This window comes from Simochromis diagramma, unplaced genomic scaffold (assembly GCF_900408965.1).
Source record: "Simochromis diagramma unplaced genomic scaffold, fSimDia1.1 OVJJ01000446.1, whole genome shotgun sequence".
NCBI classification, from domain to species: domain Eukaryota; kingdom Metazoa; phylum Chordata; class Actinopteri; order Cichliformes; family Cichlidae; genus Simochromis; species Simochromis diagramma.
This window is the reverse complement of record NW_024386822.1, coordinates 544339-563983: the sequence shown is the minus strand read 5'-3', so window position 1 is coordinate 563983 and position 19645 is coordinate 544339. Positions and strand designations below refer to the sequence as shown.

The 19645-nt window shown below is 44.0% G+C and overlaps 1 protein-coding gene across 4 annotated transcripts in view; it reads right to left on the bottom strand.

Moving 5' to 3' along the window:
- Positions 1–11400: 11400 nt before the first annotated feature.
- Positions 11401–19645, bottom strand: part of LOC120730773 (nidogen-1-like) — a 32666-nt gene continuing 24421 nt past the window's right edge. For all 4 annotated transcript variants that reach the window (XM_040027254.1, XM_040027253.1, XM_040027255.1 and 1 more), the window contains 7 exons: positions 17777–17949; positions 17112–17238; positions 16414–16585; positions 15864–16021; positions 15649–15772; positions 14707–14819; positions 11401–12684 (listed from right to left, as the gene is read on the bottom strand). In XM_040027254.1, the coding sequence (XP_039883188.1) occupies positions 12566–12684; positions 14707–14819; positions 15649–15772; positions 15864–16021; positions 16414–16585; positions 17112–17238; positions 17777–17949 (986 nt within the window). In that variant the 3' untranslated portion in view covers positions 11401–12565. The remainder of the gene's footprint in view (positions 12685–14706; positions 14820–15648; positions 15773–15863; positions 16022–16413; positions 16586–17111; positions 17239–17776; positions 17950–19645) is intronic.

Sequence of the window (19645 nt, the reverse complement as noted above, 5' to 3'; positions counted from 1 at the left end):
TGCCTGTGGTCTGCCAGTTAGGAAGTTGGAGATCCACAGACACATAGATGAGCTGAGTCCCAGATGCTCCAGCTTGGTGGTGAGTGTGGAGGGAATTATGGTGTTAAATGCAGAGCTGTAGTCTATGAAGAGCATTTTAACATAATTCCCCCTTCTAGTGTCCAAGTGAGTGAGTGATGTGTGGAGGAGATGAGAGATGGCATCGTCTGTGGAACGATTTGGACGGTAAGCGAACTGTAGTGGGTCCAGTGTGTCTGGTAGTGAAGAAACGATGAAGTCTCTGACCAGGCGTTCAAAACACTTCATCACTACTGAGGTGAGGGCTACAGGGCGATAGTCATTGAGAGAAGCAGGGTGGGGTTTCTTCGGGACAGGAACAATGATGGACTCTTTGAAGCATGTGGGGATCACTGACTGAGATAAAGAGATGTTGAATATCTCAGTGAACACAGGAGCTAGCTGGTATACGCAGTCTCTTAGGATACGACCTGGGATGCCGTCTGGTCCTGCTGCTTTCCTGGTGTTCACTCTTTTGAAGGCTCTCCTTACTTCATGCTCGGAGATGACGAACACGTTTCCGGTGCTGGCAGCATCTTCCTGTCTGCAGCCGTTAGCGCCGCTAACACTAGCATTGTTGGAGTCCTTAGCTGCAGCCTCGAAGCGAGCATAGAAAGTGTTCAGCTCGTCTGCCAGAGTCACGGCCGCGTTCGTCATACCGGTTGTTGGTGCTTTATAGTCCGTTATTGTCCTTAGTCCCCGCCACAGGCTCCTAGAGTCACTCTGTTGGAGTTGTGACTCTAGTTTCCTCCCGTAGCGCTGCTTCGCCTCTTTCACCGCCCTCCGCACGTTATATGACGCGGCTTTGTACGGGTCCATGTCCCCCGTCGTGAGTCCCGTGTTGTAGGCAGCGGTGCGGGATCTCAGAGCGTCGCGGATGGTTTTATCCACCCACGGCTTCTGGTTGGGAAACGTTGTGATAGTCTTTGTCTCCACGGTATCATCCGCTAGTTTCCCGATGAATCCCACAACCGCTTCCGTAAACACGTTGACATCATCGTCGGAGCTGTTTCTGAACATGCCCCAGTCTGCGTCATCGAGTGCGTCCTGTAACGCGGCCACCGATTGATCCGTCCAGCGCGCGACCTTCCTCTGAACCGAAACTTCCTGTTTCAGCCTTTGTTTGTATTTTGGGATGAGGAAGATGGCGGCGTGATCAGATTTGCCAAAAGGAGGGCGGGATTGTGCCTTGTAGCCATCCTTGACCGTAGTGTAGCAGTGGTCCAGTGTCCTTTCACCTCTGGTGGGGCAGGAGATGTGTTGATAAAAGTTCGGCGCTGCGCGTTTGAGGTTGGCGCTATTAAAGTCCCCCGTCACAATAAGCGCAGCGTCCCGGTGTTGTGTCTGGTGCTGTGTGAGTGCCTCATGCAGCTCGCATAAGGCAGTGACCGTGTCCGCTTGTGGTGGAATATAAACGGCACTTATAATGACCGATGTAAATTCCCGAGGTAGATAAAAAGGACGACACATGATGGACAGTAGTTCCAGATTTGGTGTGCAGGAGCGTGTGAGAGGAACAACGTTCGCACTGTTGCACCAGTTGTTGTTCACCATTAAACACACGCCGCCTCCCCTTGACTTCCCCGAGTCCCGTGTCCTGTCCATGCAGTGAACCGAGAAGAACTCGGCCGGCTGGATGGCGTGGTCCGGCACCGCTGGGTTCAGCCATGTCTCGGTGAAGCAGAGGAGATTGCAGAGATTCTAGTCCCTGTTAGTGCTCTCGTTATGACAGTTTAACAAACTGAAGACTTTTCAGGACAATTATAGAACACCCTAATATAAAACAATTACAATAGTCCAGCTGAGAAGTAACAAATACATGAAATACAGCGGTCCCTCATTTATCGCGGGAGTTATGTTCTAGAAAAATCCTGCGATAAGTGAAATCCGTGACAAAGCCAACTTGATTTCTTACAATTATCATAGGTGTTTAAGGCTGTAAAACCCCTCACTACACACATTTTCTCAGACAGGCATGAACATTGTCACACTTTTCTCTCTTGTTTAAACACTCTCAAAGTTCAAACCTTTGTAGAACAATAAGTCCAGCATTATAGAATGAAACCAAAGTACGGTGTACATTTTAGGACATCGTCAGTTGTCAGGAAAAAAGTTGTCAGGTATCAGAACACAAGGTACCAGAGAGAAAATCTTCCTGCAGGTGGCGGTGTTGTCATGTCCCACCCAGTGTTGCCAACTTAGCGACTTTGTCGCTATATTTAGGCGAGTTTCAGACCACCTTAGCGACTTTTTTCTGAACGCGACTAGCGACAATCTGGCGACTTTTTTATTTATTAGAGACCTTGATTTATGACGACCTTTTTGACGTGAAAGCACGTATCGCTCTTACTGTTCAATAAGCAGCGGCGGGCTGCGCGTCCGGGCACCTCACCGTTCAGGGTCTGCAGCCTTAAAGTGCGCAGCCTAACACCACAAGGGCCGCCGGTACTGGTAAAGGCCGGACGTGAGAGGCTTGTGAAATGGGACGGTCTATCCTCCCGCCGCGCTGCCCAGGCTGCCAGCACCCATGAAACTACACAGCTGGAAACGTGTCATACAGCTTTTGTTTGACAGAACATTGAAGGAGACATCTTTTGTTCATTTGTTTGTTTGTTTGTACATGAGCTTTGATTTGATAAGTATCTGAGAATGACTGTGAAATCATGATTATTGGGCTTCACTTCTGTACTGAACAGTCATTTAAGATTACCTAGTAAATAACAATTAGCTAATGTTGTTCATGAGACTAAAGTCATCTCACTTTGGTAATGTAAATATAATATGGCCAATATTAAAGTTATAATTTCAATCATTATTAGTTATTACAGCAGTGAATGACTCTGTTTCAAATACTAAGCTTCAGTAAAGATTCAAGCTGCATTTATTTATATTATTTATATTTCCTGTCACCTTAAATCTTCACTCAAAGACAGGTTTCTTTGACACAGTATATATAACTGTGTTATATATATGAGAGACAAATATTGTTCTTTTATTATGTTGGCATTACTAAATTTGTCTCAGTGCTTAATTTAAATATCCATAAAATCATCACATTCTCTGTAAGATTAAGGCCAACTATTGAACGGTGTATATTTAAAGTAAAGGCTTTAAAACCAAGTTAGTACAAACGTCACTAATGTCACATGACTTTGCCGACATTTGGCCAACAGCAATGTTTTAATGTTCTTCGTTATTAAACATTTGCACATAAATAAGTGACATAATATTCAGTACTTACTTTTAAAAGTTTACTCTTTGGCGCTCCTCTTCCGCCGTTTTTTTTTTCCGGCAAAATTATCCACACCCACCGCCGCGCTATGCATTCTGGGATATGTTGGGTCACGAAGTCTACACCGCCACAGGCTTAAAATTCAATGAAATGAAGGACGCATTTGAGGACCGCATTTTGAGCAGCCTTTGAATTGGGACAGCCTTCATCGTGTCGCTGTGACGTAATTGGCCTTAAAATGCGGCCTTTAAGGCTGCAGACGCTGAATTGGGATACAGCCAAGGTAAGTTTAACTATGACGTGTCCAAATTCATGGGCTGCCACAGTTGTGTTATATTAAGTTGCGGTTATGTTGTGAAAGTTACATATCAGAGAAGGAAAGCTAGTTTTGTATGAAACCAAATCAGTACTATTTTTGTCTGGCTAATTCATTCTAGCTAGCGACAGTGGTGAAATGTGATTTTTTTGTTTTTTATTCGGAGATGTTTCTGTTTTATTAGGAGACTGTCTCACCCCAACATCGTCAGACTCATGGCAGTTGCCCGCACTGAGTCCTGCTTTTTGTTGGCAGCTGAATACATTCATGGCGCAACCCTGCAGCAAGTGCTTCACACAGACAGCTGCTACTCTAATAGTCTGTGTTGTTGAAGGATTCAGCACTTCTTTTGGTTTTTTAATCCATTTTTAGACAGCGATGAGATCATCTGCTCACTCCACAGAAGCCCAGAGTTACTGTTAATATCAAAAATATAATGCTGTCCTTTGAGATTTTAACATTTAAGACTGTGAGTGTAATGGATCTAAAACTGTTTAAATCTCTACAGCCTGGTAACATGGAAACTTTAAAAACAGCAGCAGAAGGTTTCAGTAGTGTAGTCTAATTTGTTCTTTTCATTTAATAATAATCCATATTATGTATAACAGCTACATTCACCCTGGAGAGAAACTAGTGAGGGAGACCATCAGGACCAAGCTGGGTTTCCTGGGTCCAGAGGTTTGGAGAAACTTCTTCCCTTTCTTTCATCACAGCTGTCCTGTGCCAGATGTTCTGTTGACCCGCTGAAAGAGGCTTCATTTAAGAAACAACAGGAACACTGAAGCTCATCGCATTGATCAAGCAGGACTCATGATCTTCACCAGCAGCTCCCTCACAGGGAAATCTTCAGCACTCCTCTGTAGGCCCGCCCCAGAAGATGGATAAACCCAGCATTTCATGAACACTGTGATGGAGACCTTTGCTTTGTGTAATGTTATGAATACTCGGATACTCCCCAGAGGCTCCGGACTTTTACATAAAGATATTATATTCAGTCCTGTAGAAAGTTATATATTTAAAAATATATGATCCTCTCTGGTTACTCTGGTATGAATAACTCTGAATCACTTTATGGTAAATAACACACTATCTGCAAAAAACTGTGAAAACTGTGACCTTTGACCTTCATCAGGTTTTATTTAATTGTGTTAGAGAAACTCAAACGTGCTCTTCATGCAGCTGAGTACATCAAGTGTTTAAAACGGAAGCTGTGCAGGTCTGAGATACAAACTGAGGTCCTGTTAATGCTGATATATAGTGACACAGTTACAGGGGTGATTAATCCTTTTGTTTTTTGTCTTTAACTTTATCAATAAACAGCTGCAGCTTTCACTACAGCACATGTGGTACTTTAACCTTTGTACTGTTTTCATCAGTTCATTTTGCAGTTAAAAATTTAAAGATGCCGAGGAGCAGCTCAACAAAACCTTAAAAGAACTGAAGGCAAAAGAAAAGAAATCACAAAGCAGGAACTCCAGCAACACTTGAGGGAAGAAGAACAACTTTAATAATAGACCAACGCGTTTCGGCTTGTGGCCTTCATCAGGGTCATAGTAAAACATTTTAAAATTGCTTAAATACAAGACAGGAAACAGAAAAAAATTCCAAATTAAACAGTCAAAACTTCATAGATAGGTCAGCTGACATATAATAGGTAGGTATTGGTTAATTGGCTAAGTCACGCCCAAGTAAATACCGGACTAGATCATTACTGATGAGGAGGAGGGGGGGTGACATAGCCCCCATACGTCTGAAAATAACACATGCATGATATGCATAAGGAGGATGCTATAAATATACACACAGGTTTAAAAAAAAAAAGGGGGGGGGGGTCTTGAATGGTAAAAGCACGTTTGAATTAGAAAACAAGATTACATCATCACATGGGAACACATTTGTTAAAAGATCCTTATTTATGTCTCTAAAATGTAAAATATCTAAAATTTAGACTTGAATTGTAGACTTAAGATGAGATGTCTGAAGCGCTACTTCTTCTTTGGCTAAAATAATAAGATTAATTAAATAAATATTACTCACGTGAGAGTAATTTAACTGGTTAAAAAAAAAGAGAGGTGTAGCTCATAAAAACTCATTGATAGAAAAATCCTCATTCATACCTCTGGGGTGCAGACTCTTAAAACGGAATATCCAAAATGCTTCTCTTTTTTTCCAGATAAAATTTATATTGCCACCTCTTTGGTTTAGTTTAATAGCTTCTATGCCTCAGAAAAATAATGGTGAATTTGGATGTTTATCATTGAAGTGTCTTGCAACAGGGCTGGTTAAATCAATCCTCTTGATTGAACTTCTGTGTTCATTAATTCGATCTTTAAGAGGGCGAGATGTTTCTCCTATATATATTTTATTGCATGGGTACTGTATCATGTAGATTACATTTTTAGTTCTGCATGTGATAAAGCCCTTTATGGCAATGGTTTTGTCACCTATAGGGTCTTTGAATGATTTAACATTTTGGTATATTGGCAATTAATGCATGCCCCACACTTGAAATTACCATGTAGGTTATGAGTTATCAGGGTTTTATCTGGAGTGATAGGGTCCTGGCAGGCTCTAACAAGCCTATCTACCTATTAAGACGCACTTAAAGAAATACAAAAGCACAAAAAGGAAGCTAAAGAGCTCCTCAAACACAAAGTGAAACTGGCCAAACAGCAGCTGAAAGAAACATTTAAAGATGCAGAGGAGCAGCTCAACAAAACCTTAAAAGAACTGAAGGCAATAGAAAAGCAAGCCGAGGACAGGAGGGGATTCTGGAGCAGCCTGCTGAGAAAGAACTGACCCAGCAGCATCAAGTTTGAGGACGTCAATAGTTTCTTCCTCCTCTCTCCACCTTTCTTTCACCCCATCCTTCTTCTTGGGACGTTTGTTTGTTTTTTTAAAAACTCTAATCTAAATACATGCACTGAAACACACAAATAAAATTGCCATAACTTGACCTCATGTTGCCTGCTTCTTTTCTTGTGTGTCTGTGGATGTAAAACAGTAACACACCTCCTGCTCTGTGTCTTTAATTGTAAATAAATGCAATATGTTTTCATTTTAAAATGCAGTGCAAAAAACTTCTGCTCTAAATCTTTTTTTTAGCAAAAAGCTTTTTTTTGCCTGTTGTGGAAGTTTTCCATTCAAATAAAGCCTGCAGACGAGCGGTGAGCGGTAGCTAACATTCTTTAATCAAACACACAAAGAACAGACAAGCAAGCTTGATGAAGTCCCTGCATGACCGCGGGACAGACGGTCAGCAGAGTCTCCCTGAGCCCAGCATGGCTCTCAGTTAAATACCTTCTCCAGGAACAAAAGGCAGTACACAGCTGTTTCACACCTTAAGGTTGTCTGTGAAGGTTCTCAGTCATCCAGGTCATCGTAGTCAAAGGAGCTTGCAAAGAAAAGCGTCTGGACTTCTTTAAGTTGCTTGAAGACGTTTCACCTCTCATCCGAGAAGCTTCTTCAGTTCTAAGGTCAAATGGTGGAGAGTCCCAGATATAAACCTAGTGGGAGTATCCCCCCACAGAGGGACAAAGGGCCCCCTGATGATCCTCTAATCGCCTGAGCCAAGGTGTGAAACTGGGTGTGGGTCCCAATCAGCCAGAGTTTCGGGTGAGTTCATTGTGAAACCTGGCCCCACCTTATCATGTGATTTCCTGAGGTCAGATGGCCCAGGATGTGAGTGGGCGTTAAGGCGTCTGGGAATGGGATCTCAAAACTGGATTATAGATGGCAGAGAGTTGGTGTTGTAAGCCCCGCCTCTGTTCAAAGATGGTCGCTCACAGTGGACATAGATGGCTTCTTTCACTCCTCTTTCAAACCATCTGTCCTCTCTGTCCAAAATGTGAACATTGGCATCCTCGAAAGAGTGACCTTTGACCTTTAGATGCAGATGGACTGCTGAGTCTTGTCCTGTGGAGGTGGCTCTTCTGTGTTGTGCCATGCGCTCGTGAAGTGGCATGTCTGTTTATCACATCAACATTATTGTTCACTTAAAGGAGTTTCACACTGTGTATCCTCACTTCACTGTTCTCCCACCACCCTTTGTTCATCTTTAATCTTCCCCACAATCTAAGCTCTCACATGCAAATGGAAACAACAATGACACAGAGGAAAGGCCTTCTCCAGAGTGTCAAAGTACTTTGCATGGCAGAGTCAAACAGCATTAGGTGGACACTCCCAGTCACGGCCATGGCTCCTGGTGTCTGTGCCATCTACAGAGTCATAATTCCAGCGCTGGTCTCCCTCTGCGCTGTCACCTTTGGAGCTTGGCACGCTCTCTTCATCCCTCGATTTCTGTTCCACCGCGGCTGTAGATTTAAGGCAGAGCACGTCGTACACCTTAGTTGTCTTCCTCAACGCCGAATCTCTTTCACTTTATTTTAAGGTTTTGCTGTTCACAATCTCCTGGAAGCCCAGTGGTGCAGCCCACTGTCTTTCTTCAGTTGTCCTGGAGATGGTCCCTGCTTCTCACTGGTCCTCTTGAAGCCTTCTCTCCTGGTCATGGTCTGCATCTGCACCTCAGTCTCTTCTTCCATATCCCTCATGTCACCGTCTCTGCAATTTAAAAATGAAAGCTTCCCCGGACCAGTCCAGTCAGTCCCCATTTTTATTTGCTGCCAGTAGAACCTCTCGTGATGCAATAAGTTTCTACTGCCAGCAATGACGTCATTTCAAAAAAGAAAAAAAAAATTAGACTGGATCACCTCGCTGAATCCTTTTTGGCAGGGACTTGTTTTGTGATTGTCCCAAATAAGTGGCTTTCTCCCGAGCCCATTTTAATTTTGGAGAAGCTCACTTGCGATTGATCAACATGTTGTGTAGCGCTTTCGATCCCGATCTTGCAGGCCTGCTTTTAGAAGAGAAAATTGCCAAACAAAAAATCTCAGTGCACTGTTAAAATCAAAAAATATGAAGGCCTCTTTTAGGACTTGTCTAAGTGTACTCTCTTAGAATGATAGATCAAAACTGGCAGGTTCAAAGTGGTACCAAAAGAAAATGCATCAGTAAATCCCCAAAACTTTCATCCACCAGTCACACCTCACACAACAGCAATATTCTATTAGATAATGAGTTTTTTTTCCATGTACCCAGATGTGCATCATGATAAGACCTCCCCCACACATCAGGAACAAGAAACTCAATAATCTATTAGTCTCCACTCATCTGACCCCCTGCAGCATTCTGTTCAGCCCTGCAATGATTCAATCATCCTTCCCCAAAAATAATACTAGTTCACTGGTCTGTGTATCACTTCTTAACCCACTAAGTGAACCGGACAAGATGATGGTAACAGAAATGCTTAAAATGCTGTTTGATCTTCATGAGCTTCATTGCATGTGTGTGTGTGTTAGTAGGATTAATGCATTTTTCTGTTTGTGTAATTTTGTGTACCTCTCCTCTTTGCGGTGCTCCAGACACTTTTCCATTCTCCACGTAAGGCAGTCGTTTTTTCTTCCCAGGTTCCTAAACCCAAATTTTATTCCCACACTAAAACAGCTTCCTCCATGTCCTCCCTGCTCCTTCCACTGTGGTCTCATCTCCTTGCAGCAGTCCAGTGAGAGTCCGTTGTCTTTCAGCTTTGTCCTGTTTTCCACTGTCTCTTCTTGCCATTTTCTCTAAAAGTGGTAAATGTCCAACTCAGGCAGTCTTTTCAAAGGTCCATTCACACACAGTGAAGTTGCAGCTCGTTGGAAATGCACATCCATCCATCCAGTCATGATGGTGCCATTTTCCTCCTTGCTGTCGCTGTCTTGCACAGCTGCTGCTGCTGGACCTTTTCTTCACTGCTCAGGATGCTGCTGTGAGCTCTTGAGATCCATCTCGTTGTTCTGGAACTGCATTTCTTGTCTTCAGGGAGAGATTTTGGAGCTTGTGTTCTCAGGGTGACAAACACGTGGAAGTTAAGCTCCCTGAGCCCAGCATGACTCTCAGTTAAATACCTTCTCCAGGAACAAAAGGCAGCACACAGCTGTTTCACACCTTAACACTAGAATTACTGAGCCTTTTTTTCCCTGGTGCGAGTCCCTACTACTAGATTTACTAGCCCTGCGCAAATTTGCGTATATTCCACTGGCACTGCGTTGTCTTTACAGTCCCTGGCACAGCAGCTGCAGCAGCTTCAGCAGCCTGCGTCTGTGCTAATATTTCCTTGTGCTACATGAATCGGCAACGAAGTTCCTGAGCTAGAAGACTCAGAAACAATCTTCTTTTGCCTGTCCACCCTGTACATCCCTTGTACAAAATGTAGGCATTCACCACCGCCAGGTCCAGCATATTGTAGAAAACCGCTACTGACCATCTGCGTGTTGCTGCTCTTATGGAATACATCCGCACAAGTTGAGTAAGTTCACGCCAGACTTTATTCACCGTGCCCCATAACAGCGTTTTGCGCTGCAGCAGTCTGTGCGACAGTGACAGTGAAGTAAAGAAATTGTCTGTTGTGACGTTTCTCCCGTCATCCAAAAACGGCTCCATCAGTTTCATGACCACGTTCTCTGCCAGCCTCTCTCCCTTCTGACGACTGGGGTCTTTTCCCAAGTAAGGAGATGCACTGTAGACATATTTGGTGTCAAAGTCCGTGGCCATCCAGAACTTGATCCCAAATTTGTCTGGCTTGGTTGTGATATACTGTGTGAATGGACAACGAACCTTGGTAGGGAACAGCTGTTCATCTATGGTCATGTGTTCTCCTGGAGTGAAACTCTCAGCACAGTTCTTGTTGAAGCGTGTCCAGATGTCGGAGATCACCGCAAATCTATCTGTTTTCACCCGTTCTGCCCGCGTGTCCCAGTCATCAAATCGAAGGTGTTGCATAATTGAAATGAATCTATCTCGGGGCATTGTCTCTTTGATTACTGGCACCAGAAATCTTTCTGACCAGCAATCCACAATGGCACCAACAGGACACATGATTGCTCTTTTACAAACAGGATTGAAATGAATGCCATCAGTTCATGAACTGACAAATTCCAGCCCGGCTCTGTTCTGTGGGCTTGATGGACCATACACTCCCTGATGGTCTGCAGCATTCCCACGTCTAACAGGCAAAGGAAGCTTTGGAGCACACTTGTAATCTTACGCTGTCAGAAGATAAACAAATAGAGAATGGTAAATTTACATGAACCTCACTCTAAATGGGTTTATATAAATCTCATATCTACTATGGCAGTGACAAACCTTAGCAGACTCTGTGGGTCCAGCTTGTGAAGCACGAGCGATTTGCGACTGCACTGGGCTTTCCAATGTCCAATGTTTTTTCTTGAGAACTGAGACCTGACATTTTTTTGTCTGATACCTGACAAATTTTTTCTTGAGACCTGACGATGTCCTAAAATGTACACGGTACCAAAGGCATCCGCAGGTGATGACGTTTCGTCAACATTGTTGTTTGTTGGGGAGGAAACTTACAAACATACAGTACAGCACTTCAGAGTCACACTGCTAGCGATCGAAGATTAATGTAAATTTGACAATCTGAACACACTCTGTACTGTACAGGAGACACGGCATGAGATTGATTGACAATCGTCTACAGCCAATCAGGAGGCAGAACACAATGCGCTGTTAAAAAATAAAAATAAAACATAAAAAAAGCATGCAAAAAAATCCGCAAAACAGCGAGTCTGCGAAAGGTGAACTGCGTTATAGCGAGGGACCACTGTACTTACAGTGGCTCTTATTTATGCAACACTGATCAAATGAAAGGAGGCTGTCCCACACATTTATTTACAGAGGGGTACATCCTGGAGAGGAGTGGACCAGGTCACCAGTCTACTGTTCAATACAAAGATAGCAATAAAACACTTTATTGTACACACAGTACAGTTTGGGGTTTGGGTTTTTTTTGTTTTCATACTGGAGAACGATAGCATGTCACACCAGGTCTGTGGATGGTAATATTCAAATGAAATAATGATCTATGCCAATAAAGTTTTACACTGTATTTAGACATTACATGGACCACATCCTAAACATGGAAATTCAGCTGAATGTCCTGAATTTATCCAGTTTCGGAGAGAAAAAAATCCTGATTGTGATTTGATTAAATGGTTTGATGAACATGTTGGCTGTTAGGTCTTCCGTACCTGAGGAAAATGGATTCAAATAAGCGAGAACTTCAGTTACACCAGTTGTTTATCTTTAATCATCACTGAAAAATGGAGCACAGACTGGAGGTAGAGTTCAACAGGAGCACTGTTTCACACACCGTCACAGCAATCACCATCATCAGGTAGATCTCAGGCTTACATCAGCACCATTTAAACAAGACAGAATACTGTTGGCATATTGGGTAAATATTTACATTCATATAAAAATACACTGCGGGGTTTAGAACAAACAGAATGAATGTTCGTCACAGGCTCCCTGTTAGAGGTCCACCTGCAGAATCACTGAGTATGTTAGTCCTGCCGAAAAGTCACATTTCATCATGTAAGGTTGCTGAGCTATATAATCATGTCACATTGGTACGGTTGAACTGAAGAAATGCTGTATGAAACTAACAGTTATTACATTTGTTTCCTGTAAATGAAGCAGAAGCACTAACTCACTAGTGTGAAAATCCAGGAGTCAAACCTGAGACATGTCAATGTCTAAAAAACCCCGTCAAAGCAGGGAAACACTGTCCACAAAACTCAGAGGCACTGTGGTCATCACTAACTCCAGAAGAACATTTGACACAAAAACCTTTTAGAGCACATCTATCAGAAAGCAACAAGCAGGCTGAAAGTACACAATATAAACTATAAACAACGGTACCTTGTCACATATTCATCACCCAATCAGGTAAATCTGTGTTTTTCACTTTGGACTGCAACAATCAGCAGATGTGAGAACCAGTGAGGACAGACACAGTGAGGTTTGAGCAGCTTTCAAAAGCTCATAAGACTCTAAAATGACTACAGAAATGTTAAAGTTCAAGTAAGAAAAGTTGAAATCGTCCCATCGTCTTCAGCTCACAGGACCTTCTCCTCGCACTGACCGTCGGTCGCGTCCGGGCAGCGACAGGAGAGCCCTCCAAGCCGTGGCAGGCACAGGTGAGAACATCCGCCGTTGTCAGCGCAGTAGTTATACACTAAAGCATCGAAGGGAAGACAATGCAACAATGTCACAAAGGTCTTTACAGAAAGGCTCTTACTTTGACGGGACAGGATGTCTGAAAGGCCATGGTGGCAGAGGACTGATGATGTCACCCATGTGCACCACTGTTACTGTCAAATGTCATTTTAGTTACATTGTATTCACATGTGTTCTCAAACTAAATGCAAAGAGAGCTTAGAGCAGCACAACAGTGTAAAAACAAAAACAGTAATGGGCAACAGAGCAGGGGTAGAGTTCTGATTGGCTGCTCTTTCATCGAGTTTGTGTGTGAAGGCCAGCAGTAGCAAAAAGAGATCTGTGTTACGTACGTGTTTGAAATAAAGATTTCACATCAGAGTTAGCGAAAGCCTTCTGAGGGCTTTCACTTTGGTGGCCTCAGAATCTCGTCTCTGATTTTTGCGGATGATGTGGTTCTGTTGGCTTCATCGGGTGAGGGCCTCCAGCTCGCACTGGAACGGTTCGCAGCCGAGTGTGAAGCAGCGGGAATGAGGATCAGCACCTCCAAATCTGAGGCCATGGTTCTCAGCCGGAAAAGGGTGGAGTGCCCACTCCGGGTCGGGGATGAGTTCCTGCCCCAAGTGGAGGATTTCAAGTATCTCGGGGTCTTGTTCGCGAGTGATGGGAGAAGGGAGCCGGAGATCGACAGACGGATTGGGGCTGCAGCTGCAGTAATGCAGACGCTGCACCGGTCCGTCGTAGTGAAGAGGGAGCTGAGTGTAAAAGCGAAGCTCTCAATTTACCGATCGATCTACGTCCCTATCCTCACCTATGGCCACGAACTGTGGATAGTGACCGAAAGAACGAGATCGCGGATACAAGCGGCAGAAATGAGCTTCCTCCGAAGGGTGGCTGGCCTCTCCCTTAGAGATAGGGTGAGAAGTTCGGCCATCCGGGAGGGGCTCAGAGTAGAGCAGCTGCTGCTCCACATCGAAAGGAGCCAGCTGAGGTGGTTCGGGCATCTGACAAGGATGCCCCCTGGGCGCCTCCTGGGTGAGGTGTTCCGGGCATGTCCCACCGGGAGGAGGCCTCGGGGCAGATCCAGGACACGCTGGAGAGATTATATCTCTCGGCTGGCCTGGGAACGCCTTGGTGTTCCCCCGGATAAGCTGGAGGAGGTGGCTGGGGAGAGGGAGGTCTGGGCCTCTTTGCTTAGGCTGCTGCCCCCGCGACCCGGCCTTGGATAAAGCGGATGAAGATGGATGGATGGATGGACATCAGAGTTAGCGTGCACATCTTTTATACTGGGAAGAACCCATAATGTTTTCATGTGTACTGAAACAGCCAATAGTGAAAATACCTCAGAGTTCTCATGTGTGTGTTAACAGAAGGGCCAGCTGGCGGGACGAGTGCATAAACATGACTATATGATTAGAGGATCTGCAGCCTCAGGAAGTGCCTGAACACTTCATCATCCGTTTGTGTTGCACCGAAACCAGCAGGTGAAGCAGTTTCTCATCGTGGCCTGTTGTACAGTTCTGGGCTCTGAGCCAGTCTCCATATCCACAGCTGGCTTCTCTGAGGTCATGTCAGCCTGAAATTCCCATGCTTCACATGCTATGGAATCTGGAATCAATTATTCCCACTATTCCCACTGCATTAAACTGCTGTGAAACAAACTCCACAGAGCTCGAAACTCTCAGCCCACAAAGTTCCAACGAACGGGAAACTTCTCTGCTTACAAAAAGACAACATGGGAAAATCACCACTGGTTCCCTTATTTCCTGACGGTTTTATGACCTCTGGCAGTATTTATTAATGTAAAAAAACAAAAAAACAATTAAAAACTAGTAACAACCAAACGAAACCAACCTTTTTCCCCTACTCTCAGTATTCATGCTAAGCTAAGCTAATTACACTCAGATGAGCTTTTCCCCTTTTTAAAAAAACCTTTGTAAACCTTCCTCCCACAGACTGCACTCTACAATTTCTCATCGTCCTTAGTCCCTACATTTGTCTCTCTGGTTTCAGTCACCGCTCTGGCTGATAGAAGTCATACCCTGTGGACACTGTGTTGCTGTTGTGGTGATGCCGTACAGGCGAGAGCGTTTCTGTGGCAGAAACTCTTCTGTCTCTTTCCCCAAGTGACGATCCACAGCCACCACGGCCTCCCTGTAAAACACCCACAACCTTTTGAATATCTCAGAGGCCACATAGTGATGTGTCAGATACGTCACATTAACACTGCCATTAGTCACAATGTAGTGGATGTAAGATACAAAGCATGTAAGCATAGGAAATGGGCTTGTGTAAATAGGTGAATGAGGCATGTTGTATAAAATGTTTTGACTTCTCCGTGAGAGTAGCTGACGTCATTAGCCACTTCCAGGTCCAAACTCCGCTTCAGGTCCCAAAGTCAAACGAACACTGCGACATCACTGAGAGTTACAAACTGTCTAAATTCTTTCATCTTTAATAAAATGATCAGCGTTGCTGCTTTACCAGGTGTAACTATGAAGTTTAACATCCAGGATGTTAACATGCAGGATGCTGTAAACGGACCAAACTTCAGCCAGGAGAACAACTGAGATAATCCATCCACAATACGAGGTTAGTCATTCATATACTGCTGCATGTGCTGGGCTGTAGTTACATCCTAAGGTTTTAAAAACTGAGCTTTAAAATGAACAGTGGCAATAAAAACCGAGAGAGGCCGACAGCGATCACTGACTGTTTTAGTGATCACTAAACACTATGTAATCTGGCTTGTTCAGATTAAATAGAACAAGATACAAAACATTAAAACATGTTAAAAACACAACAGCCTTAATAAACTCAGAGCAGTTTGGACCCGGAAGCAGGGTTCATATGTCATCACTTAAAGACCGGATATAAGACTCAGTCCATGTACCATTTGACAGTTTTGAGCCAGGACTTTCTGGATTTAGATCAGCAGAGCTCTAAATAAAGAAAAATACAAAGTAAATGTCTTAGTTGGTACCTCCTCCAGTCAGTGTAATACAGGTTTCTTCCAAAGGAAACCAGGGCAAACGGATACTGGATCCCTTCGACGATATTCCGCCTCAGTTGGCGGTGAGGATCCATACACTCCACCTTGCGAGTCCCTGCAGAGTCATTGGGATAAGTAATCCAGGAACACATTACCAGTAGGAGCTCTGAGTGCTGTGTGTGGATCTGAGGAAGGCTTTTTCCTACCTGCATCTGCCCAGCATAGCTGTTGGTTTTCATAGTCAAAGGTGAGACCGTTGGGAAGTGCTAGATTGTCTTTGACCAGGACAACTCGCTCAGTCCCATCCATGTTGGACATCTCAATTTTAGGCCCGTCTCTATTCCAGTCTGCCCAGTACAGCCGCCTGAGACCAACATCACAAAAACCAGTTACAAGAAACTGCTACTGCTGGGTTCATGATACAACTTCTGCTCTGATATTAATTTCACTGCTAGCAGACTCAAGCACATTAGCTTTCACCAAGAGTCCTGAAGTTATTGCTAGTAATTAGAATATATGGCATATAGTAATGGATATATTGGACAAAGGATGCTGATTCATAGTGAAGGAGGACATGCAGAGGGTTGGAGTGACAGAGGAAGATGCTGGGAGGATGAGGAGGATGACAGAGGCATTGTGAGATAAAGGAACCTTCTAAAGGAAGCAACCAAAAGATGTAGTACACACAGGGTCAGTGCTACTCCTCGTTATACGATTACATAGTATTACTGCTAATACCAATACAAATACTATTACCCGTATGCTGGGTTGGTGACGATGGGTCGAGGGTTCACCAGGTCAGTGTCAAAAAGGACTCTCCGGTGACTGCCGTCCAGTTTTGAGACCTCTATGGTGTCTCGCGTGGAGTCAGTCCAGAATAGAAGGCGGGCCACGTGGTCAATGGCGATGCCTTCAGGACTCTGCAGCTCTGAGGAGGAGCAGACTTACTTAACACTGAATACAGGGACTGATGGCACCACTGCACTTAACTGCCAAAGGACGAAGAGCTCAACTTCATCAGGGGCCTGGCAGGAACATCGAAAAAAACCCACTTAAACTACAAGCCACTAGAATACAGCTAAGAAGTACAGACCAAGAACATTCCTGTGGCCACACGAGCTGCTCAGCAACACCTGAAAAATACTGACCAGCCTCTTCAAAAGATTTTTGATGAAGCATCCACGGCATCTACCAGCAGGTTCCAGGACTCGGCTGTTCAATCCCTAATACTGGGACAGTTTGATCTTTGGTTTTGAGAATATAGTTTAGCTCTTGTGACAGCAGCTGAAATGAAACCATCCCACTGCTAGAACAAAGAAGTCCTGGGCATAACTTCTCCTGCACCCGAGTAATCAAACAAAGAAACCACACAAGCTGCAGTCTCTCGTACAAGTTCAGCACAAAGTGGAGCCACATATAAAGGTGCTTCTGCTCAGTCGCGACACGTGCTGTACCTTTAGTAACAACTGGAACGATGTCTCCTCCAGTGAGGCTGGCCTTGCTGATAGCTGGTCCAGTGATGTCGGTCCAGTAAACCATCTTCTCCACACAGTCGTAGGCCACAGCGATCACCACTCGATCCTGGTCGTGAAAGAAGAAAAAGATCAACCTTTCATTATTTTAACAGACAGCTGTGTGTTCAGCTGCAACACATTAATGCAGATGTGCCAGATGATTTCTAGACTTCATGACAGAGACGAAGAGCTCTGCAGCTGAAAACAGCTAAAGAACAACGTGAATGTGTGAGGACACAAAAATCATAATCCATGAACACATTCAGGCTCTTACAGACATCTTTTCAAAAGACCCTCATCCGAGTCTAGAGACAGAGAGCATTGCAGCGATGTCACTCTGGTACCAATCGCAGATAATTAAACTGGTGAGTAAAATATTACTGAAACACCAAGTCAAACAAACAAGTGGCATCTCTCTGAAGAGAATATCATTATGGCCACAACACATTCAATTCAGCACCAGATCACAGCAGCAGCTGTCTCAGGGTGCTTTACACTGTAAGGTAACACTAAAGCATGTCAGGCAGCAGGACGGGCTGATAAAGTCCAGACAAAAACATGGCAGTATCTGTGGAGGCTGTCAGCAGCAGTGTCATTGTTCTTACAGGGACGTGCAGCAGAGGTTTGGCCTCCTCCCTCCTCATGATGTATCCATCGAGCGGCACATGTTCGATCTTCCCGCTTTGAGCGAACAGCAGGTATGCTCCAGGAGCGATGGGCTGGACATCAGGCCGCGGCGTGGGACCGATCGGAGCGGGAGTAACTGCCTGATCGATGCCTGTGTGGGAGAAGAGTCATGCTGGCAGTGGGCTTTGTGTAGAGATGTAACAATTAGCCTACAACCTTCAGTTCACCAAGATGATACTGGCCTCTCTAAGACATCACCTGACATGTCTGACACATCCAAGTTTATATAAAGGTACATGTACAGCATTACATTACACGCATACACCAGCTGGACTCTGCGATGCTCTGCACAGATTAAAACTAATATATATATATATATATATATATATATGGCCACGGTATGCTGTGATTATGTTTCTAATCACGGACTGATTTCTTCTTTTGGGTATTTAGATATTTGAACGCTGCCATTTATTTTTCTATTAAGGTAGTGGGTGTGTCAGGTGGGGTCACTCTGGTGTGAGTGGGTATGATTTTCATGTGGCCACAAGTTTGAGTGGATGAACTGATCCAGATCTAGATGGACTGCGCCTGGGAAACTGATCAGCATCGTGGGTTTATTGGGTGTTTCTAGATCTATTTGTATTCTATTGTATATATTATTCTATTTTACTCTATTGTATATAGTATTTTTACTAAAGATGGACCAACCTGTTTGTTTGTTTGTGCCACTTCCCCTGTAAACCCATTACAGGTCACACACAGCACTGACTCCCAGCTGTTTGCAGTGCTGTGCTATGAGTTTAATGTATGAATTTATTATTACCAAGCAGTGGTATGGGTATATTTCTTACTTTTTACCGTTTCTTCCCGCAGTAAATATAAACAACGACAGTATTCAGGAAGAAAACCAAACATTGCAGATATTTTATCATAACTCTGGTTTTACGTGGCCGATCAACACAGTTTAAAAACTGGTATAAAGTCCACACTTTACCGTCAGTTGTTCTGTCTGTCCTGCTCACATCTCCAATGGTTGTACACGTTGTCATTAACGTGGCTTCACTCCACATCAGCCGCTTTGCTAAAACACCGGTGTCGGCACATAAGGACGCTGTCATAGCCTGTCAGCGACGTGGATTAGCTGCGTATATACGAATGTGAATCGCATCATTGGCTGGACTATGGGATAAGGTGGCATCGTTCTAATCCCATACAGGAGCAGCCAGTCACTGACTAACACTGCAAAACAGAATCGTTAAAGTATTAATTTTAATTTCAATTCAGGTTCGATTTTTTTTTGTGCGCAGAGACCGTGCCAGCAGCTTAGAGGGAACATTGCAGCCTGGCTACAGTGCTGAAGAGAAACCTGGGGTTGTTCTTATTTTCTTCAATCAGTGATGAAGATGTTCTGGCTTTGCGGAGGGCTTTCTTATAAAGCAACAAACTATTTCTCCAGGCTAAATGATGATCCTCTAAATTTGTGACACGCCATTTCCTCTCCAGCTTACGAGTCATCTGCTTTAGGCTACGTGTTTGAGAATTATACCACGGAGTCAGGTACTTCTGATTAGAGACCTTAGTTTTCACAGGAGCTACAGTATCCAGAGTCGTACGTAGTGAGGAGGTGAAATTATTAACAAGATAATCGACCTCTGTTGGGGTAGCGTTCAGATAGCTGCTCTGCTCTATGTTGGTACAGGGCATTGAAGATGATAACAGTGGGTGGATTATATTCTTAAACTTAGTTACAGCGCTTTCAGAAAGACATCTACTGTGATGAAGTCTACTCTCCACCGCTGTGTAATCAATTATTGTAAATGTAAATGTTATCAGGAAATGATCAG